This window comes from Macaca nemestrina, chromosome 20 (genome assembly GCF_043159975.1).
Source record: "Macaca nemestrina isolate mMacNem1 chromosome 20, mMacNem.hap1, whole genome shotgun sequence".
Taxonomy (NCBI): Eukaryota; Metazoa; Chordata; class Mammalia; order Primates; family Cercopithecidae; genus Macaca; species Macaca nemestrina.
In genome coordinates, this window is record NC_092144.1 from 61,612,415 (window position 1) to 61,634,630 (window position 22,216).

General features: G+C 44.6%; 1 protein-coding gene and 2 long non-coding RNA genes across 15 annotated transcripts; 2 read left to right on the forward strand and 1 right to left on the reverse strand.

Moving 5' to 3' along the window:
• Nucleotides 1-71: 71 nt before the first annotated feature.
• On the reverse strand, nucleotides 72-19,918 carry LOC105497332 (sialic acid binding Ig like lectin 14). 12 transcript variants are annotated; one of them, XM_071087628.1, is made up of 10 exons: nucleotides 19,595-19,918; nucleotides 19,128-19,511; nucleotides 18,653-18,931; nucleotides 18,327-18,380; nucleotides 16,626-16,883; nucleotides 16,381-16,516; nucleotides 11,157-11,256; nucleotides 10,968-11,052; nucleotides 7,419-7,532; nucleotides 72-174 (listed from the first exon to the last, which is right to left on the reverse strand). In XM_071087628.1, the coding sequence occupies exons 1-10, from the start codon at nucleotides 19,779-19,781 to the stop codon at nucleotides 131-133; spliced, it is 1,641 nt and encodes a 546-aa protein (XP_070943729.1). In that variant the 5' UTR covers nucleotides 19,782-19,918; the 3' UTR covers nucleotides 72-130. The 12 variants fall into 12 exon arrangements, 11 of the variants coding, with proteins under 11 accessions (XP_070943729.1, XP_070943728.1, XP_070943737.1 ...); XM_071087627.1 differs by lacking the exon at nucleotides 72-174 and adding an exon at nucleotides 2,200-2,455; XM_071087626.1 differs by lacking the exons at nucleotides 72-174; nucleotides 7,419-7,532 and having other exon boundaries at nucleotides 7,541-11,052.
• LOC139360444 (uncharacterized) lies at nucleotides 16,634-18,978 on the forward strand. 2 transcript variants are annotated; one of them, XR_011617845.1, is made up of 3 exons: nucleotides 16,634-16,684; nucleotides 18,300-18,717; nucleotides 18,847-18,978. It is a non-coding gene; the product is annotated as an uncharacterized lncRNA (long non-coding RNA). The 2 variants fall into 2 exon arrangements; XR_011617844.1 differs by lacking the exon at nucleotides 16,634-16,684 and adding an exon at nucleotides 18,067-18,160.
• On the forward strand, nucleotides 19,611-21,467 carry LOC139360443 (uncharacterized). Its single transcript, XR_011617843.1, has 3 exons — nucleotides 19,611-19,737; nucleotides 19,961-20,604; nucleotides 21,401-21,467. It is a non-coding gene; the product is annotated as an uncharacterized lncRNA (long non-coding RNA).
• Nucleotides 21,468-22,216: the final 749 nt, after the last annotated feature.

Genomic DNA, 22,216 nt, shown 5'->3' on the forward strand with positions numbered 1-22,216 from the left:
AACCTCATCTCTACTAAAAGTACAAAAATTAGCCAGGCGTGGTGGTGCACACCTATAGTCCCAGCTACTCCAGAGGCTGAGGCAGGAGAATCACTTGAACCCAGGAGGCAGAGGTTGAAGTGAGCCAAGATCACGGCACAGCACTCCAGCCTGGGTGACCGAGCAAGACTCTGTCTCAAAAAAAAAAAAAAAAAAAAATCTCCATTATGAAGGCAATCAAAGAAATCACTCAAAAATACAGGAAAAAAGTATGCAGGTATAGCAGACAGGTAGACTATACTATTAATAAAAATAGTATGCCATTTTTCTGAGTTGTCTCATATTTTGGCATTTTAGATTTTGTGATTTGATGTGTTTTCTCAGTCCAAAAATCATCCCATGTGTGCCAAATTTTGTATTTTTGTATTTTTTTCCTAAAGAGTCACAAAGACTCTCTTCTTAACCATACTTTTGTCCTTGGGACTGCCTTGTCCAACTGTAGCAAGAATCCTGCTAAGTCAGTTTTGCAAGACTCTTGATATCTGATCACCTTCACTATCTGATCAAATTCCCTAGCCCTCACTCTTGCTCTCTGATCATGCTGGCCTGCTTTCAGCAAGAATCCTGTTAAGTCAGTTTAGAAAGAATCCCGGTATCTTCAGCATCTCCTCTTAGTAGTTTTCCATCCACTGACATACACACCCAGCCTCCCTCACCTGCTGCACCGTGTTTCTTGGCTATAAAACCCCCTTGTCTTTGCTGTATTCCGAGTTGAACCTGATCTCTCTACATTATTGCACTAGTCTTTTTTTTAATTGATTTCTGTTTGGTTTTTTTTTTTGACAGGGTCTCACTGTGTTGTCCAGGCTGGAGTACAGTGGTGCAACCTTGGCTCACTGCAACCTCCCCTTCCCAGGTACAAGTAATTCTTCTCTCTCAGCTTCCTGAGTAGCTGGGAGTACAGGCGCGTGCCACCATGCCCTGCTTATTTTGTATTTTTAGTAAAGATGGGGGTTTCACCATGTTGGTCAGGCTGGTCTTGAATGCCTGACCTCAGGTAATCTGCCCAGTTTGCCTCCCAAAGTGCTGGGATTACAGGTATAAGCCACCGTGCCTGGCCTGCACTAGTCTTGATACTTGTCTCAGTCATCCTGAATAGCCAATGTTAACAGGTGTCAGAATAATTTTTTCTTTTTTCTTTTTCTTATTGCAAATTCTGAACCTTATTTCTCATTTGAACTGTGAAAGTAATTCATCATACCGGCTAGTAGGATCTAAAGATAAAGACTCGATTATGTAGGAACATGGCATTTTTATCTTTATATTAAAATCTTTATATTAAATTCCCTCTGCTAAAATACATAGTATGGTTTCTGTTTTCACATCAGCCCTTAACTAATTAAATCTCAAGAGATGAATGAATGAGCATTGGGTGATTTCAAATCCCTTTATGATATAATTCATAGCCAACTAGAAATTCTCTTTAAAGAATTTCCCAAACAAGATAAAAGTGTCTTCAGCAAACATCATACACCTAATGAAGTAGCTTCAGGTCCTAGCATAAGAAAGCAATAAAAATAAGTAAAAAGTACAGCAATTACAATGAAATTTTAACAAAGGTCTTTATCAATGACATGATTGCGTATATAGAAAAATCCAAAAATAGATACAGATACATTTGAAGCCTTAATAAAATATTTACAAGACTGCCAGAGATTAATCAAATTACAAAATCAGTTGTCTTTCCACATCAGAGTAATAAACAAAAGTGGAATTTTATAAAAGATGCCTTTGACAAAATCTTCAAAAATTATGTTATAATAATTATAAAAATTTCTTCTGGGCTGGGCGCGGTGGCTCAAGCCTGTAATCCCAGCACTTTGGGAGGCCGAGACGGGCGGATCACGAGGTCAGGAGATCGAGACCATCCTGGCTAACACGGTGAAACCCCGTCTCTACTAAAAAAAATACAAAAAACTAGCCGGGCGAGGTGGCGGGCGCCTGTAGTCCCAGCTACCCGGGAGGCTGAGGCAGGAGAATGGCGTGAACCCAGGAGGCGGAGCTTGCAGTGAGCTGAGATCCGGCCACTGCACTCCAGCCTGGGCAACAGAGCGAGACTCCGTCTCAAAAACAAAAACAAAAACAAAAACAAAAAACAAAAATTTCTTCTGTATTGAAGAACATTAAAGATGTAAATAGGCTGGGCACAGTGGCTCACGCCTGTAATGCCAACACTTTGGGAGGCCGAGGCATGTGAATCACCTGAGGTCAGGAGTTCGAGACCAGCCTGGCCAACCTGGTGAAACCCCGTCTCTACTAAAAATACAAAAATTAGCTGGGCGTGGTGGCAAGCGCGCCTGTAGTCCTGGCTACTCGAGAGGCCAAGGTAGGAGAATCACTTGAACCTGGGAGACGGAGGTTGCAGTGAGTCAAGATTGCACTATTGCACTCCAGCTTGGGCGACAGAGCGAGACTCCTTCTCAAAAAAAAAAAAAAAAAAAAAAAGGGTAAATAAATTGAAAAAGAGGCCATGTTGATGAGTTTGAGAACAATATTCTTCTCAAATACTGTACAAATGTCAATTTTACCCAACAATCTACAGCGTCAAAGGAATATGTCATACAATCTCCCAGGTGATTTTTGTGCAACTTGATAACTCTATTGTAAAATTTACACTGAAGTAGAATTGTTCGAGTATGATCAAGACAACCATGAAGAACAATGAATGGTTTTGCAAGATAAAAAGATGTATTACAACATTATAGAAAATATGACCATTTCAGGCTGGGCACAGTGGCTCACGTCTGTAATCTCAGCATTTTAGGAGGCTGAGGCAGATGGATCACTTAAGGTCAGGAGTTTGAGAGCAGCCTGACCAACATGGTGAAACCCTGTTTCCTTTTCTAAAAAATAACAAAAATTAGCTGGGCATTGTGGCATGCGCCTGTAATTTCAGCTGCTTGGGAGGCTGAGGCACAAGAATTGCTTGAACCCAGGAGGTGGAGGTTGCAGTGAGCTGAGATTGTGCCACTGCATTCCACCCAGGGTGACAGAGTGAGACTGTCTCAAATTTTAAAAAGTTTGAGAAAATAGGCCCGTTTCAATGGTTCACACTTGTAATACCAGCACTATGGGAGACCGAGGCAGGAGGATTACTTGTGTCCAGGAATTCAAGAGCAGCCTGGGCATCATGGTGACACCCCATCTGTACAAAACACACAAAAATTAGCTGGGCATGGTGGCTCATGCCTGTAGTCTCAGCTACTTGGGAGGCTGAGGCAGGAGGATCGCTTGAGCCCAGGAGGTGGAGGTTGCAGTGAGCCAAGATTGCACCACTGCACTCCATCCAAGGTGACAGAGTGACAGAGTGAGACCTTGTCTGAAAAAATAAAAAAAAAAAAAGACCATTATGTATTGACTAAGTAGAACAAAACTGAGTACCTGGAAATAGACCTCGACCACAGGAAACATCATGTGTGATAGAGGAAGTGGCAAATGATAAATTTTTCTTTTTATTTATTTTGGTTTTTATTTATTTGATTTTTGTTTTTTTGAGACATTGTCTCTGTCATGCAGGAAGGAGTACAATGGTGTGATCAGAGCTCACCACAGTCTGAATTTCTCTGGGTTCAGGCAATCCTCCCATCTCAGCCTCCTGAGTAGCTGGGACTACAGGAATGCACCACCACTCTTGGCTAATTTTTTAATTTTTTGTAGAGACAAGGTCTCACTATGTTGCCCAGGCTGGTCTCGAACCTCTGGGCTCAAGCAGTCCTCCCACCTTGACCTCCCAAAGTGTTGGGATTACAGGCACGAGCCACTGTGCCTGGCCAACTTTTCAAAAAATGCGTGGGCAAAACGTAATGCAATCAAGTTTGCAATAAGTTTGCAATGAAATTTGACCCCCAGCTCATGCATAAAAGTCAAGTACAGGTAGCTTGAAGACCTAAATATGACAGAGAAAACAATAGGGCTGTTAGAAAATAATATAGCAGGAAATCACTATGAACTTGAGGTAGGAAAGGATTTCTGAGCAAAACATAAATAATGCTATATATTTATTTTTATCATTTATTTATTTACTTATTTATTATTTTTGAGATGGAGTCTTGCTCTGTCACCCAGGCTGGAGTGCAGTGGCGCGATTTCGGCTCACTGCAACCTCCGCCTCCTGGGTTCAAGCGATTCTCCTGCCTCAGCCTCCCGAGTAGCTGGGATTACAAGTACGCGCCACTACACCCAGCTAATTTTTGAATTTGTAGTAGAGATGGGGTTTCACCATGTTGGTCAGGATGATCTTGATCTCCTGACCTCGTGATCTGCCCACCTCAGCCTCCCAAATTGCTAGGATTACAGATGTGAGCCACTATGCCCGGCCAATAACACTATTTATAAAAAGAAAGATTGAAAACTTGACCCCTGGCCCAGACCCTGAGCTCTACCTCTCTGAGGTCTTGCCTCCACAGGACCTGCACATCCAAAGGTCTTGTCTCCCCAGGACCCTGACATCCTACCCCAGCTCCCACAAGCCATGCTAAGGAGGCTGGTTCTCTCCATGCTTCTCTAGCTTCCAAAGGGGAAAACTGAAGGGCACCTGCAGAGCACCTGAAGGCCAGAAGTAAAGGTGACCACTGAGACAAGGAGTGAGGTAGCAGTGATGGGTCTCAGGTCCCTGAGAGGGGAAGGCAGCACCTTTTTGAGAGAAGGTAATGGGTGGTTCCTCTCCGTTGGGCTCCAGGGTCCCTTCTGAGTGATGAGTAACAAGAGATTTCATCCTAACTCCAGGGTGTGGCCTCACCCTGGTCTCCACCTCTTGTTGCTCACTCTTGGAGAATTTGTGCCCCTGTCACTCTCACAGTGACTCCTTAGGTAAAAGGTATCTGTTATACCACATCCTCTTAAGATATATCTCCCAATAACTCCCATCTGGAATCCCCCAGTTCTCAGAGAAAAGCTATTGTCCTGGGAGCAACTGAGGAGGTGACATTGATCTTGGGAATTAATATTTTTTATTTTCGCCCTCTGCTTTGTGATCACTAAAGCACAGTTACCACGTGCCTGGCTACAGTGAGTTTTAGGATTCCAGGATTCCAGGTGTAGAAGAACGTACAGAACATTAGGTCACTTGTTTCCTTGGGTGAGAGACGGAGATACCTGCAGTGCCAGCCCCAAACCCCACGTGGTCCTCTCTGGCATTTGTCCCACTCCACACTAGAGGCATCTCTCAAGCTGGAGATTCCAGATCTTGCCCAGGGACAGCTTCATTCCCCCAACCCCCATCCTCTGTGCTGTTGGGGTGAGGGAAGAGGAAATTGCAACCAGAAGCCACAAGATATAGACAGAAGGGCAGAAAAGGAAATTTCCCCACAAACTCTACCAGGAAAGCTGGGCCCTAAGGGCAAGGAGGAGGCCAGGCTGGCCCACCTCAGGGGCACAATGCCCATCCTAATAAAAGTAAAGTAACACAAAATACAGAATTGGGTGAAAGAAGGAAAAAAGGAATTGGGGTAAAGAAATAAGCATTTTCCCATTCAAGAAGGGCTACGGAATTTGCCTTGAGACAGGAGTGTGTATATAGTTTATCACTACTTTGTTTTCAAATCAAACTGGTGATAGTATTTTTACTGAGGTGAAATTCAGACGACAAAATTACTAGTGGTAATTTTGGATGTATACACTTTTGAAGGATGAGGTGAAGAGGAAGTTAAAATGGTGCTGGATAAAAAAAGGAACATGAACATTAAGGCTCCCCCTTATGGAGGATAGAGAAAGCATTTTTTAAAGTTCTGGATTCAGTGGCAATGAGATGAGGATTTGGGGGATGACCTCTTGGACTCAACAACATGGTGATAGGACACAAAATCCAGTGAAAGACTTTCTGTGGTGGGGATGAATGGTGAATTTCTGCAACACGATGTCTAGCATCCAATTTAACCTACTTCTTATCCTGAAGGGCCATTCCTTTCTGCTGCTCCCAAACCTTGAATGAAAAGTGCTACCCAAAATATATGTGTACAAAGTGCTGGGAAAGGCAGGAAAGAAATCTTTGTTCTCATGTTTGGGGAAGGGATACCAGCTTGCATATGTCAATCACCCATTACCCTCAGGAACTCTCCCACATATTGTGGTTAAGTTGGCAGCTTTGGATTTTCTGTGATTGTTAAGCATGAGAGATCCAGTTACTTTCTGGGGATCTTAAAACCTGAACAGGATGCAAGATTTGGGAACTACTGGTTCGTACCATCAAAACTTAAATCTTCTCTTAAACTCTTGGACGATATCAGCCTGGTACAGTACAATTTTAACACATTCAAAGCAGGAGAGGAGGAGCTGAGAACAAAGTTACAACCTGAGACTGAGTTGATGGTATGATAAAGTGAGGCAGGAATTATGTGGAGGCAATTATCAAGGACTCCAATTAGGAGAGGTGTGGACTGAGAGAACACTCTGGTAGCTATGAAGTCTTTACTTTTGATTGGGCATCCATTGGATAGATATATTTAGCTTGCATTTCTATTATGTTTGACTGAAAGCATTGACCAAAAAATGTTTTATTTTGGTAAAATAATGCATAACACAAATTTTAATATTTTAACCATTTTTAAGTGTATGGTTCAGTGGCATTGAATATATCCATCTTGTTGTACAACTATCACAACCATCCATCTCCAGAACTTTTTCATCTTTCCAAACTGAATCTGTGTACTCATTAAACACTGACTCTCTATTTCCTCCTCACCCCAGCCCTTGGCAAGTGTCATTCTACTTTCTGTATCTATGCATTTGACTACTCTAGGTATCTCATATAAGTAGACTCATATGACATTTGTCCTTTTCTGTCTGGTTTATTTCACCTAGCATAATGTCTTCAAAGTCATCCATGTTAAAACGTTTGTTAGAACTGCATTCTGTTCTAAAGCTGAATAAGATTTTATTTGACACATGCTACGTTTCATTTATCCATGTATCCACTGATAAACATTTATGTTGCTTCCATGTTTTGGCTATTATCAATAATGCTGCTGTGAACCTTGGTGTACAAATATCAGACCCCCTGCTTTCAATTCTTGGGGGTGTCTACTCAGAAGTGGAATTGTGGAATTGCTGAATTACATAGCAATTATATGCTTTGTTTTTTGAGGAATTTTCATAACATCTTCCATAGTGACTGCACCATTTTACATCCCACCAGCAATGCACAAGGGTTTCAATTTCTCCAACTCTCCACCAATATTTGTTATTATCTGGTTTTGTTTTGTTTTTTAATAGTGGTCATTCTAATGTGTAGAAGTGGTATCTTCTAATGGTTTTGATTTGCATTCCTGTAATTATTACTGTTTATAGAATTGTATAAGTCTTTATGCGTTGGAAATTATCAATTTATTTTCAATATTTCAATATTGAGAAGTATTAAAATAATATGAACTTACTCAACTTACCTTTCAAAATTGGGAGATCTGGCACTCTCCTTATGACAGTGATTAACTGGAGATGAACAGGAACTGCCTCTTTTACTTTGCCACACTTTCTATTTTGTACTGTAGTGGTCCAAGCTGTCTCTTCCAACAAAGTTACCCAAACAATAAAGAGGCGGAAGACATAGGATGGAAAAGATAAATTGTTTTAGTCCATTTGGGCTGCTATAACAAAATACCTTAGGCTGGGTGATTTATAAACAACAGAAATTTATTTTTCATAGTTCCAGAGGCTGGGAAGTCCAAGATCAAGGTGCCAGTGGATTCAGTGTCTGGAGAGAATTCTCTGCTTCCCATATAGTATCTTTTTGTGGTATCCTCACATGGCAGAAGAGGAAAACACACTTCCTTCTATTTCTTTTATGAGGACACTAGTCCCATTCATGAGGATGGCACCTTTATGGGTCAATCACTTCCCAAAAGGCCCCAACCTCCCTTAATACCATCATCTTGAGGTTTAAGATTTCAACATATGGCCGGGCGCGGTGGCTCAAGCCTGTAATCCCAGCACTTTGGGAGGCCGAGGCGGGCGAATCACGAGGCCAGGAGATCGAGACCATCCTGGCTAACACGGTGAAACCCCGTCTCTACTAAAAAATACAAAAAAACTAGCCGGGCGAGGTGGCGGGCGCCTGTAGTCCCAGCTACTCGGGAGGCTGAAGCAGGAGAATGGCGTGAACCCGGGGGGTCGGAGCTTGCAGTGAGCGGAGATCGCGCCACTGCACTCCAGCCTGGGCGACAGAGCAAGACTCCGTCTCAAAAAAAAAAAAAAAAAAAAAAAAAAAAAAGATTTCAACATATAAATTTTGGGAAGACACACATTTCTATTGTAGCATAAATAGAGTATATCAAGAGTGAAAGCATATAGAAAACAAGTAAATATTGCACTCTCTTTGCTTCGTGCACTTAGAGAACTTAAAAGAAAAATACCTGAGGTGTATAAAATTTAAATTCATGAAAAAGAATGAAGAAATTATAAAAGCAGCAAGACACAGGCAGATATTATCTTAGATGGAACCACAATAAGAAACTGATGACTGAATTGTCATGAGAAACTCACCGCCCTCCAAAGTGGAATGACATCTCCAAAAGGTTAAAAGAAAAAGGCAAAGCTAGAATTCTACATTTTGGAAAATTATCCTTCAAAACGAAAGAGAAGGAGTAGTGTTTTTATTATGAAGGAGTAAGCTCCTAGCAGAGTGAACCCACCACAACAAAACAAAACGAACAAAAAACAATCCTTACAAGTTATAAGCTTTGAATGGGGAAAAAAAAATCTACTTGGAAAATGGTATAAAAGAAAATAGATTCTGGATGGGAGTCAAAATTTGGGGACGGGGACCAACAAGGAATAAATAGCTCTATTCCAATGTTAGGCCAGAGCTACAATGCAGAAATGGGCTGCTAAAATTCTAATAGAACTTCCATCTTTCTGGACTGAGAAACAAGGGATGAAGCCAGGGCAATTAGGAACACTGAAACATGAGGTGAGAATTCTGGAAAGGAGAGAGCTAGGGGAAAGGAACTCCCGCTTCTGAGTATAAATGCTCCCATGTCTCTGACTGACCTAAGAACCATGTATGTGTAGGGCATACCACAAGCACTGCAGGTAAAGATGACAGAATTGCTATGAGACTTGAGCTGTCACCCATCACAGGCAAGGAATAGTCTGCAATTTGACTTGAACCAAATTATTTGCCTGCTTTAAAAAATACTCTTTAAAGTAATGTAACTTGTTGCAGAGTCTCCACAATGTAACCTTAAGAACATTTAGGATCCAATCCAAAGCTACTCAACATATGAAAACACGGGAACATAGGACCTACCTGAATGTAACAACACACAGAAAAGGGGAAAAGTGAAAGACAATACACAGAGGCCAATGCTGAGATGACCAAGTGATAGAAACAACAGACCAGGACTTTAAAGCAGCTACTATAACTATGCTCAAGGAGATAAAGGAAAACATAGTCATAACGAATAAAGACATAGGAAATCTAAGTGGTGATATAGAACATATTTGTTTTAAAAGAGCGAATGAAAATTTTGAAACTGAAAACTGCAATACAGTATCTCAAATTTTAAAGGAAATGGATAACTGAAGAAAGATCTAGTGAATGTGAAGATAGATCAATGAAAATTATTCAACCTGAAAAAAAAGAGAAAAAATATTAAAACTAATAGGAAACAGAGATTCAGGGACATGTGAGACAATACAATACGTCTAACTATTTGTAATTGGAGTCCTGAAGGAAGAGGAAAGACAGAATGGAACAGACAAAAATATTTGAATAAAATGTCCAAAACATCCTAAATTTGGTAGAGACATGAAAGAAACCAAAGATTTAAAGCAATCCCTCATAAAAGTAATATCCAGCCCCAACAAAATGGATGAAGAAGTACTCAGTCTCATTAGTAAGTGGGTAAACTTAAGTTCAAAACACTAGTAAAATACTATTACACACTCTCCAAATTGGAAAACTTTTAGATGTCTGAAGATGTCAGGTGCTGGTAAAGAGTGGAACACTGAAAGACAAAAATTGTTCCCATCACCATCTAATAAATTGAAGATATTCATGTGCAATGAGGATGCTGCTCATCAGACCTGATATCTGATCCTCTTGGCAAGTAGGCTGTCTGTGGGAGAGGAAGGAACTGGTTCTGGGTTAAGGGTCATTCCTGTGCAACACTAGAGGTCCCTAGCTTCTCTTCCTTCTGGAGCCAGATTCATAGACAGAATCTCAGAGCAAAGAAGATATTTATTGTCTGAGTCCTGGGAGAGGGGATTGGAGGCCCAGGATGTGAGAAGTGGCAGGACAAGCAGTGGATCGGGATGGTAAAGAAATCTGAGCCTGAAGGCATTTGGGGCAGTGAGTCAGTGAGGCTGGGAAATCCTCTTGGTAACATCCCCAGTTGACTCCCTGTGTCCTGAGGAAGACAGGAGTTTATCCTGGCCTCCAAAGCTCTTCCCATCTTGGAAAGTCTCAGCATCTGCAGTGAACACAGAGCTGTGGTTGTAGGGGAGGGTCTGGACTCCCTAGGAATGAAAGAGCTATGCCAGCTGGTGTAGAACAACGGAAGGCTATAGATTAGAAGAAAGATGACTCCCAAAGAGATTTCTCACCCCAGCAAAGTTAGTACCCAAGGTCAGGAGCCCTCCTGCTGCCCCCTCAGAGACAGAGTAAAGATGTGGAAGTAGGGGAGGGACAGGGAGGAATTGGTGCCAAGATCAAATCTCCACCCACACTACTCAAAGCCCACCTAGGACCCAGGTGATCTGCAACCAGCTCCTAACATTTACCCTGCCCTGAGAGCAGGGGATGTGCTTCCAGCATGGGGCAGCTCCAGGATGTTCTAGTCTAAATGAACTTAACCAGATCCTTCTGGCCTTTTCCTGCTGCCCTGACCTAAGCTGAAAACCGAGGACTCTGCTGCTTAGTGACATGTCCGTTCCCCAGCCAACAGGTTTTTCCTCTCCCAGGGCTTGGAAGTCCTGCGACGACAGTGACTCACAGGCCATGCTCAACAGGGTGGTTCTCTCTGCGGTTGCCTCAGCTCCAGGAAATGGCACCTGAACAGTTAGGCTGTTTCTGATCTCCTGGAGAACCAAAGTGAAGGTGAGCATCAAAGTACAGGGCATCTCAGGCCCCCAGGTGGAGAGGATAGGTGTCATTCAAGAGAAATTGAGGGTCATGTTCTCACCACAGTTTCTGGCTGGTTACTCTCCATAGCATGAATAGCAGAGGGTCCTCTTGAAGCTGGGCTTTGAGGCCTCCTCCAGTCCCCATCTTCTTGCTGTCTCCTTGAGAAGACTTGTACCTGTCAGTCTCACAGCAAGGCTTTTACGTCCCAAGGTACATCTCATATGAGAACTCCAAATACCTCTCAGTTCCACCTACTTCAACAACCTGAGAGATTCTAGTTCTCAGGGAACTGTTGATTTGAGGGTCTCTAAGAAGTTAGAATCAACTTGGACTTTATTTTGTATATTTGGATCTGGAGTCATTTATAACCACTAGAAAAAAAAGATTGAATTAGCTGCTCACGTTTATTAGAGGTTTGTCCCAGACCATTAGCTTAATTGCAGTCAGTCTTGGAATTCCAGGTGTAGGAGATGGCATGGAGTACGAGGTCACACAGACCCTCCTATTCCATGAAAGAATCTACACCTCTTCTACAGGAGAGACAGAGACCACCAGCAGCTCCAACTCAATCTCCACTTGCATTCCTCACCCCCATTCTCTGCCCCCCATTCCACTCAATAGTAAGAACTTATTGTCAAATGATAGTAAGAAACTATTAAAAATAATCAGATATGTGAAATATACAACTGGTTACTTTCAACGAAGTGACAATAATGATGAAGATGATATAACAAAAGAAACTGTAAATCAGAAGACAATAGAGTGATATCTTTAACCTATCATCCAGATTTCCATACCCAGACAAAGAATTCTTCAAAAATTAAATTAAAATAATATTTCATGTTAAAAAAAAAAACCTAACACAGTTGAACTCCAGTAGACTTGCAGTATAAACAAAAGTAAGTTCTTCAGTCTAAAAAGAAATAATTTTTGATAGAAGTCCTGAATTTCATGAGCGAATCATAACTATGTAGGTAATTTTTAACAGTTGTCATTGTTGAAATCAAACTATAATGTTCTATGAAGTTGATAACATTTATAGGTGTAAAATATAGGATAATAACAAAAATGGTGGGAGGAATGGTATGTGTATCTGAAGATATAGTTGTTCGTATTATTCAAGAGATAAAAATACTGATGCAAGAAAGATTGCAATATGTCAAGGATGCATATTTTAATAACTAGGCAACTATAAAAGAAAGTAATAAAAGGCAAATAAAAATTAAGAGGAGAAGACCGGGCACAGTGGTTCATGCCTGTAATCCCAGTACTTTGGGAGGCTGAGGTGGGTGGATCACGAGGTCAGGAGTTCGTTAGAGAACAGCCTGACCAACATGGTGAAACCCTGTCTCTACTAAAAAATACAAAAATTAGCCAGGTGTGGTGGCCCTCACCTGTAATCCCAGCTACTCAGGAGGCTGAGGCAGGAGAATCACTTGAACCTGGGAGGTGGAGGTTGCAGTGAGCCAAGATCACGCCACTGCACTCCAACCTGGCGACAGAGCGTGACTCCATCTCAAAAAAAAAAAAAAGTGACTTTTATGGTATGCAAATTATATCTCAATAGAGCTGTTAAAAAAACCACAGTCGATATGGCCAGTTACAGTGGCTCATGCCTGTAATCCCCAGCACTTTGGGATACTAAGGCGGAGGGTTCACTTGAGCCCAAGAATTCAAGGTTACAGTGAGCTATGCACGCCAACCTGAGCTACAGAGCAAAACCTTGTCTCAGAAACAAAGAAATCACAGTAAATAAATTGAAACAGAATACTAAAATATGTTTGAATAATCCCAAAACAGGGCAGGAAAATGGTAGAAATAAATAAATTAAATAAATAATAAAAAAGAAAAATAGTAGTAAAAAAATGGTACACCTAAATTCAAGCATATCAATAATAACATTAAATGCAAATACTCTAAAAAATTTAGAGATTGTCAAAATGAGTTAAAATTAAAAGTGTGACCCATATATATGCTTTCAAAAATGTTCACCTCAAATATAATGAGGTGAAGTTAGGACTTAAAGGATGTGAAAATGCATACTATGCAAACACTAGTCAAAAGAAAACTGGAATGGCCGTGTTAATAGCAGACAAAATACACTTAAGAGCAAAGAAAATTACGAAGAACAAAAAGTGATGTTACATAATGTAAAACAGTTGATTCAGTCAACCATGGTGGCTCATGCCTGTAATCTCAGCACTTTGGGAGGCTGAGGCAGGTGGGTCACCTGAAGTGAGGAGTTCATGACCAGCCTGACTAACATGGTGAAACCTCGTCTCTACTAAGTACAAAAAAATTAGCCACGCGTGGTGGTCCATGCCTGTAATCCGAGCTACTTGGGAGGCTGAGACAGGAGAATCGCTTGTACCTGGGAGGCGGAGTTTGCAGTGAGCCGAGATCGCGCCATTGCACTCCAGCCTGGGCAACAAAAGTGAAACTCCGTCTCAAAAAAAAAAAAATTTTTTTTAAGTTGATTCTTTAAGAAGACATAAGAATTCTTAATATGTATGCACCTAACGACAGAGTTTCAAAATACATGATGCAAAACTGATTAAACTGAAAGGAGAAACTGAAAAATCCAACATTATGATCAGAGACTCCAACATTCCTCTCTCAGTAATAGACCGAGCTAGTAGACAAAAAAGTTACTGGATATAAAAGTGAACACCATCAAGCAACTATGTCTAATTGCCATTTAACATTCGTCCCATAACAGGGCAATACACATTCTTTCCAAGCACACAGGGAGCATTCACCAAGATAGACCAGTGTCACAAGACAAACTTAACCAATGTAAAAGACTCTCACCGTGGGTGAAAGTGAAAATTAGTTCAGCCATTGTGGAAGACAGTGTGGCGATTCCTCAAAGACCTAAACACAGAAATACCATTCGACTCAGCATTCCCATTACTGGGTATATACTCAAAGGAATATAAATCATTCTGTTACAAAGACTCATATACACATATGTTCATTGCAGCACTATTAACAATAGCAATGGCATGGAATCAACCTAAACACCTATCAATGGTAGATTGGATAGAGAAAATGTGGTACATATACATGGTGGAATACTATGCAGCCATAAAAAGGAATGAGATTATGTCCTTTGCAGGGACATGGGTGGAGCTGGAGACCATTATCCTCAGCAAACTAACACAGGAACAGAAAACCAAATACCATATGTTCTCATTTATAAGTGGGAGCTAAATGACGAGAACACATGGATACATAGAGGTGAACAACACACACTGGGGCCTTTCAAAGGGTGGAAGGTGGGAGGAGGGAGAGGATCCGGAAAATGACTAATGGGTACTAGGCTTAATATCTGGGTGATGCAATAATCTGTACAAAAAACTCCTATGACACTTTACCTATGTAACAAACCTGTACTTGTACCCCCTGAACTTAAAAATTAAAAAAAAAATCATATCAAGCATGTGTATTTATTAAAATGGAACTAAAAAAGAAATTAGTAACAATGTGTTTAAAAATAAAAAACCAGTAAAATCTGTAATCACTTAGAAATTAAACAACACACTTCTAAACAATCCATGGATTAAAAAAAATCTCAGGGGAAAGAAGGAAATATTTTGAACTAATATAAAAATACAACATAACAAAATTTTTGTGGTGCAGCAAAAGTGATGATTAAAGGGAAAATGCAGAACTAGTGGATACAGAAGGCTGACTGCACGATATTCAAAGCAAAAAAACCCACCAAAACCAAAAATGAGCTGTTGATGATATGTGTAACAACATGGATAAACCAGGAAAACCATACTGAGAATGAAAGCAGACCCTAAAGCATATATAATGTTTGATTCCAGCTATATGATGCACAGAACCTGACAATATAGATGGATATAGACAGAAGGAGAATCACTTGAACCAGGGAGGCGGAGGTTGCAGTGAGCTGAGATTTTGCCATTGCACTCCAGCCTGAGCAACAAGACAGAAACTCTGTCTCAAAAAAAAAAAAAAAAAAAAAAAGACATAATTTTTGTCTACAAACTCTCACAGAGGCATTAAAGAGTAAAATCGATTACGTTGTATTGTTTCATAAAAGTTTTACTTATTTTATAATAATTGTATTGTATAATAATCACAGTGAGGTAGAGTTTTAACTGGAAAACAAATGCTGCCTGTCTGTGCCTATATGGATAAGGAAGTTGAGGAGACCAGAAATTCAAGTGTTAAGAAGGTAACTTTTGGCAGCCAGGCACAGTGGCTCCTGCCTGTAATCCCAGCACTTTGGAAGGCCAACGCAGTGGATTGCTTGAGGTCAGGAGTTCGAGACCAGCCTGGCCAACATGGTAAAACCCCATCTCCACTAACATACAAAAAAAAAAAAATTGGTCGGGCACGGTGGCTCACGCCTGTAATCCCAGCACTTTGGGAGGCCAAAGCGGGTGGATCACAAGGTCAGGAGATTGAGACCATCCTGGCTAATATGGTGAAACCCCATCTCTACTAAAAATATAAAAAATTAGCCAGGTGTGGTGGTGGGCGCCTGTATTCCCAGCTACTGGGGAGGCTGAGGCAGGAGAATGGCGTGAACCCAGGAGGCAGAACTTGCAGTGAGCCGAGATCGCGCCACTGCACTCCAGCCTGGGCGACAGAGCAAGACTCCATCTCAAAAAAAAAAAAAACTGGGTGTGGTGGCAGGTACCTGTAATCCCAGCTACTAGGGAGGCTGAGGCAGGAGAATTGCTTGAACCCCAGATGTGGAGGTTGCAGTGAACGGAGGTTGTGTCATTGCACACAGCCTGGGCAACAGAGCGAGACTCTGTCTAAAAATAAAAATAAAAAAGGTTAGTTTTGAGTATTGGGGGTATAAGACCGAAAGTACGTTCCCTTCACAGGGCTGGAGATGGAGGATGGAGAGGGAAGAGAACGGGGGTTGGGGAGGGGATGGGGTGCAGATAGGGATGCAGGTGTGGTAGGGCAAAACTCACAAGCAGAGGGGGATAAGTAGATGGGGTATGGGGCAGAAAGGAAAAGCGGGGTAGTCAGTGGGATGTCAGCCTCCAGAAAAGCTGACAGCCATGTCCTGCATCTGTCCCACAGGGCTGCGTGTCCACACCTCGGTTCTGTCTTGAGCAGGAGGCGCTCAGCCTGGCCTCTCATCCCTACTCCCCTGGGGGCCTCCACACCTGCAGAGCCAACACGGGCCTCAGATCAGCACCAGCCACTTCAGTTCTGATTCCAGGTGGGGCAGCACAGCTCAGCCCCACCTGGAACTCAGGAGCTTCCTGGAGACAGGCAGGCCTGCTCACCTGGTATAGTAGATCCAGGTGAGGCCGTAGGTGAGGAGGAAGCCAGTCCCCATGAGAGCCCCCCTGATCAGGGTGAGGACGAGGGGCCAGGAGCCCTCCTGTTTCTCGGTTACACATATGCAGGAAGAGGAGCTTCCTGGGGGAAAGGAGAAGAAGGTAAAGTGCTGTTCCCAGGCCTCAGTCCCTCCCACCAACCTGAATACCTCACCAGGCTGTCCACCCTCAGCACCTGTCCTGCAACTCACTCTGCACAGAAAGGATGAAGGACAGGTGCTGGGAGCCCAGCGGGTGCTGAACCCGGCAGGTGAATTCCCCTCCCTCTCTAGCCCCTATGTTGGGCAGCTCCAGGATCCCAGACACTGAGGTCTGGGAGGGATTCAGGGCTTTTCCATCCCGGAACCAGCTCAGTGAGGCAGGGGGGTTGCTGTCAACTGTGCAGGTCAGGAACAGGGACTGGCCCTCCACGATGGGCACTGACATGCCATTGCTCAGGATCCGCAGGGCTGGGAAAGAGATGCACAGCCAGGTGAGGGGAGCTGGGAGGCCCAAGTCTCCCTCACTCCTCCCACTGAGCTGTAAGAAGAAAGTTAAGACTGTGGTGAGTGCTGAGAATGGACTAGTCATGCATGAAGGGGTGAGGACTTGGTGATCAGGTCAGGCTATCAGAAAGAAGGTCGCTGAGCTGAGAAAAGATGGATGAGGAGGAGTTCTCACGTTAAGGAGAAGTGGATGGGCAGCTCAGGGGCAGATGTGCCAAGAACTGAGAGAAGAAGACGAGGAAAGAGGCTCCTATATCTGCAACCTGGCAGGGAGGACCCAGACCTCCCAAGACACAATAATGGAGGTAGAGGAAGCAGGCTTAGATCTTTTGGAGCCTTGGGTGCCAGGTTGAGGGCCTTGGGCTTTATCCTGGAAAGCAGTAGGCGGCTATGAGCAAGGGAAACAGAGTAAGCACTGGATCTAGAAAGATCCTGCTGGAGCCAAGTAGGTCCGGGACTGGAGGGAAGTGGGATGGGAGGCAGGGAGGTTGGGAGGAGGCTGGGACAATGGGCCAGGGTTGAGCACGAGACTTGAGCTGGGCCTGGAACCAAGGGGATGAAGAGGGAAGTGATAATTGGTGAAGTAAACGTGTCAAGACTTGTGGACTCACGGAGCAGCTGATGAGAAAGGGTGCTGTCTAGAGCGATGTTCAGAACAGCCCTGGGATCAACAGGGAAGGAGGAGCTGAGAAGCATCCGAGGGAGGTGGCTAAATGTGCAGATCTGTGCCTCAGAGAAAGGGCTGGATATAAAGTTGTGGGAGGCATCAGGACAGGGTCAAGGAGAGATGGGATCACTCAGGAATGTGGAGGGGAAGAACAGGATTCTGGGACAAAGCTATGGGAGGTGGGAAAGTCGAAGGCTCCCGAAAAGGGTGATCAGATAGAGATGAAGCAGGGCATGCATCAGAGGACATGGGGGCAGGCAGAAATTCAAGAAAAGGGAACAGCGTGTCCTGAGTACTCAAACTCATCGAGACAGAAAAGTGGAATGGTGACTGTCTGGTGGCAGGAGGGGGAAGTGGAAAGTCACTGTTTAGTGAGTACAAAGTTTCAGTTTTGCAAGATAAAAGGAGCTCTGCAGTTTGGTTTCGCAACAATGTGAACACATGTAACACTGCTGAACTATACTCTTTAAAATGGCTGAGATGACAAATTCTGTGCTATGTGAATTTTCTCACAATGAAAAAATAAATTTGAAACAGGGAGCAGAGAAAAGGGAGAAGCCAAAAGCAATACTAGGTTTGTTCGTGCAAGATCTTAGTGACCGGGATTAGGGGGGGCTGGGAGCAGGAGGGACCCAGACCCAGGGTCTTAGGGGTGAGGGAGGCTCTCCTCTCCCAGTGCTGAAACCTGAGCTGATAGAAGGCTCCCATCACAGCCCCAGAGGGAAGAGGATCTTTCCTACCTGTGCCTGTGCCATTTCTGAAGAAGATGCTGATGGCGAGGTTCTGGGGAGCATCTGGGATAGAAAGACACAGCCCCAGCTTCAGAGGTGACAAGTGGGAGGGGCGTGGGCCTGGGAGGTACCCAAGGAGGGCCCACAGAAACTCACCAGGTGGGGATGGCTGTCCTTCCTGCACCACACACGAATTTTCCCTGGTTATCATTCTCTTTCTTTCTCTCTCTCTCTCTTCTACACACATACACACACACACACACACACACACACACACACACACCCCTTACTCCCACTGCCCTTGGGGACCCAGCTGTGTCCCCAGCACCACTCACAGGAGACATTGAGCTGGACAGTTCTCTCCGTGGTCACCTGAGCTCCTTGGCGTTTCACATGACAGGTGAGGTTGGTGCCATGGTCCTCGGGCCTCGGGGTGAGGGTGAGCTCCGAGGAGCCGGTGGTTTTGGGGTCCAGGGGACTGAGGGCATCCCCCGTCCAGGAGAATGTGAGAGGTCGTCCCGCTTCACAGGATCCTGGAAGGCTGCAGCTCAGCCTTGTGAGGCGGCCGGACTCCAGAGGCTCCAGAAAGTGGACGTCGGGTTTCTCTGTCAGGGCTGAGGAGGAGACAGGGAGATACCTGGGCCCCAGGGGCTTGAAGACGTACGGTGTGACCCCGAGAGTGGCCAGGCCTCAGGCCCCGACCTGCCCCAAGTCCTACACCTCCTCCAACCTCCCCTGTCCAAGTCGTGTCCCTGTTCTCACACGGGGGTCTCCACGTCCCAGGGTCCTCTCCAAGGGCCCCCGCCATACCTGTCACCTCCAAGTTCAGCTTATTCTGAAGGTAGGTATGTTTTACATCTCTTCCTCTCTCCACGCGGAAATAATAGCTTCCCGTGTCCCCCATTCTGGCATCTCCGATGCTCAAGGAGCAGTTCTTCTTCCAGACGTCCCCAAGGAGGCGGAATCGGCCCTCGGTCTCTGGCTTCACTCTTCTGCCTGGGTCATTTGTGGCCACAGGCTCACCATAGTATGGGCTCTCCCCGTTCGGAAACCAGTAGACGTAGAGTGGGGGAGGGGAGTACCAGGAATTCCAGGGGTAAGAGAAGGAGCAGGGCACGAGGACGCACAGACCCTCCTGCACCGTCACCGACTTCTGCACTTGCAGCTCGTACCCTGGCTTCTCCTGCAGGGACCCTGGGGGGGCACAGAGGCTCAGCTGCAGTTCCAGCCCCACCTTCTCACCCCCGTACCTGTCCCTCCTCCCTCAGCTCACTCACCCCCCCACAGCAGGGGCAGCAGCAGCAGGGCCAGCATGTCTCCATCCGCCAGGGCCCCAGCCTGGTCCCAGGTCCCTCTGTCAGGGAAGGAAATGCTCCAAATGTGGGGTGGGGCTGAGGAAGCCCCGACAGGAAGCCGGAGGGTGAGTGAGAACTGTGGCTGTAGACAGAAGGAGAACTTGGGCATCACGTGCTGTCGGGGTGAGGCCGGGGCTGGGAGGCCATCCTGCTCCCACCCCCACTGGACGCCGCAGGTGAAGATACTGACGCCCCCCGAGGGGCTTGTCCAGACTTGTAAATCTAGACTCCTGAGGTCACCAGGTCCCACAGCTGCAGCACTTTCCTTATGCACCTTTGTCTACACAGGAAGGAGAACACCACCTGGCCGCCTCCCTGGGAGTCAGGGCCTCTGGACCCTCAGCGAGATGGGAGAATAAATTCTTTATGACATGACAGGAGCTGTGGTGAGGGAAGCACGGGCTGGAGGTTTCAGGTGGGGAAGACTTTCCTCTTTCCAGAGGGAAGGCGAGTTCTCAGGGACAAACACATCAGGTGGACATGACCAGGTCCTTAGCAGTCAAGAGAGATGTGGTCCCCACCACCCCTTGGATTTGGGTCCCTGATCTCATCATTGTCCTTGTCCCAGGCAGCGTCAGACTCCAGCCCTGGTGTTGACAGCCAGGTGAGGCTTGAGAGCTGGGCATTGGAAATGTGGAAGTTGAGGACATGGAATACCAAGTGTGAACCCAGACCCCTCACCTACCGGCTGTTGAACTTTACAAAAGTTGCCTACCCTCTCTGTACCTCAGTTTGCTCAGCTGAAAAATGCAGACCACAATAGAATTGCTGTGTGGGGATTTAGTGAGGTCGCATGTGTAAAGTGCTTAGGACAGTGCCTGGCCCTGAGAATTCCCTCATCCAACTGATGCTTCATGGGTACCTATGGTGCACCAGGCCCCCTGTTTTAGGAGCTGGAGATACAGCAAAGGATAAACCCTTGGGATGAGAAGGTAAGTAAAAAATCCCAGTGGAGGCTCCTCTGAGCACACGGCCTATGGGTACCCCTGCTCCACGAAGAGCAGGAAAAAAAGAAAAAATAATAAAAATAATAATAAATCCTAGTGGGAAGACAAACATTTAATATGAAATTAAAATACACAGTCTGCTAAAGAATGATATGTTTTAAGAAAAAATAAAAACAGGAACACAAAAGAGGAATCAGTGAGGATTGATTTTTTTTTTTTCTCTGAGATGGAGTTTCGCTCTTGTTACCCAGGCTGGAGTGCAATGGCGTGATCTCAGCTCACTGCAACCTCTGCCTCCCGGGTTCAAGTGATTCTCCTGCCTCAGCCTCTCAAGTAGCTGGGATTACTGGCATGCGCTACCATACCTGGCTAATTTTGTATTTTTAGTAGAGATGGGGTTTCTCATGTTGGTCAGGCTGGTCTCGAACTCCCGACCTCAGGTGATCTGCCACCACTTGGCCTCCCAAAGTACTGGGATTACAGGCATGATGATAAAATTTTTTACAACATGGCTTGGGGGGCCACTTGGAAGAGATGACATTTGAGTAAAGATGCGAAGAGTGTGTGGGAATTAGTCCACTGGTATCCATTCCAAGGGAACGGGACATTTAAAAGTCCCAAGGTAGGAACACACGTGGTGTGCTTGGAAAATAGCCATATGCCAGCATGGAGGGGTGATCCGTGGGGAAGATGGTAGGAGGGTAGGTCTGGGAGGTGTCCTGGGTCTGATCACGAAGAAATTTGGGGGCTCTCATAAGAACTTCACTTTTTTCTTGTCCAGCTGGTACCATGGAGGGTGGCAAAGACAGGAAGAAAGAAGAAGAAGAAAGAAGAAGAAGAAGAAGAAGAAGAAGAAGAAGAAGAAGAAGAAGAAGAAGAAGAAGAAGAAGAAGAAGGAGGAGGAGGAGGAGGAGGAGGAGGAGGAGGAGGAGGAGGAGGAGGAGGAGGAGGAGGAGGAGGAGGAGGAGAGGAAGAAGAAGAGGAGGAAGAAAGAAGAAAGGAGGAGGAGGAGGAGGAGGTTCCTGCTGTGCCGGAAACCCTTAAGAAAAAGTGAAGGAATTTCACAGAGCTGAAGATCAAGGCCTGAGAAGGAAGTTTGCCCAAAAGATGCTTCAAAAGACAGGAAGGAAGCTTTTCTAGCAAAAAGCGAAGCACTATCACAAGGAATATAGGCAGATGGACAGAACTGAAATTTGAATGCAAGGAAGGCAAGAAAAGCTGGCAACTTCTATGCACCTGCAGAACCCAAATTGGCCTTTGTCATCAGGATCAGAGGTGTCAATGGTGGGAGCCCAAAGGTCCGAAAGGTGTTGCAGCTTCTTTGCCTTCGTCAGCTCTCTAATGGAACCTTTGTGAAGCTCAACAAATCGTCAATTAACAGGCTGAGGATTGCAAAACCCCATATCACATGGGGGTACCCAAACCTGAAGTCAGTAAATGAACTAATCTACAAGCGTGGTTATGACAAAATCAATAAGAAGCAAATTGCTTTGACAGATAACACTTCAATTGCTTGATAAATATGTAAAGATAGCATCATCTGCTATATGAGGATCTGATTCTTAGGACCTGTATGGCTGGAAAATGACTTGAAGAA

What these genes read in the sequence shown, in the direction of transcription:
- LOC105497332 (XM_071087626.1), bottom strand. Translation starts at nt 19,781, where the DNA reads ATGCCCAAGTTCTCCTTCTGTCTACAGCCACAGTTCTCACTCACCCTC. An exon ending in TGTCCAGCTCAATGTCTCCT is followed by an intron (nt 18,381 to 18,652) that starts GTGAGTGGTGCT and finishes TTTCTATCCCAG; the next exon opens with ATGCTCCCCAGAACCTCGCC. An exon ending in CAGAAATGGCACAGGCACAG is followed by an intron (nt 16,884 to 18,326) that starts GTAGGAAAGATC and finishes TCTCTTTCCCAG; the next exon opens with CCCTGCGGATCCTGAGCAAT.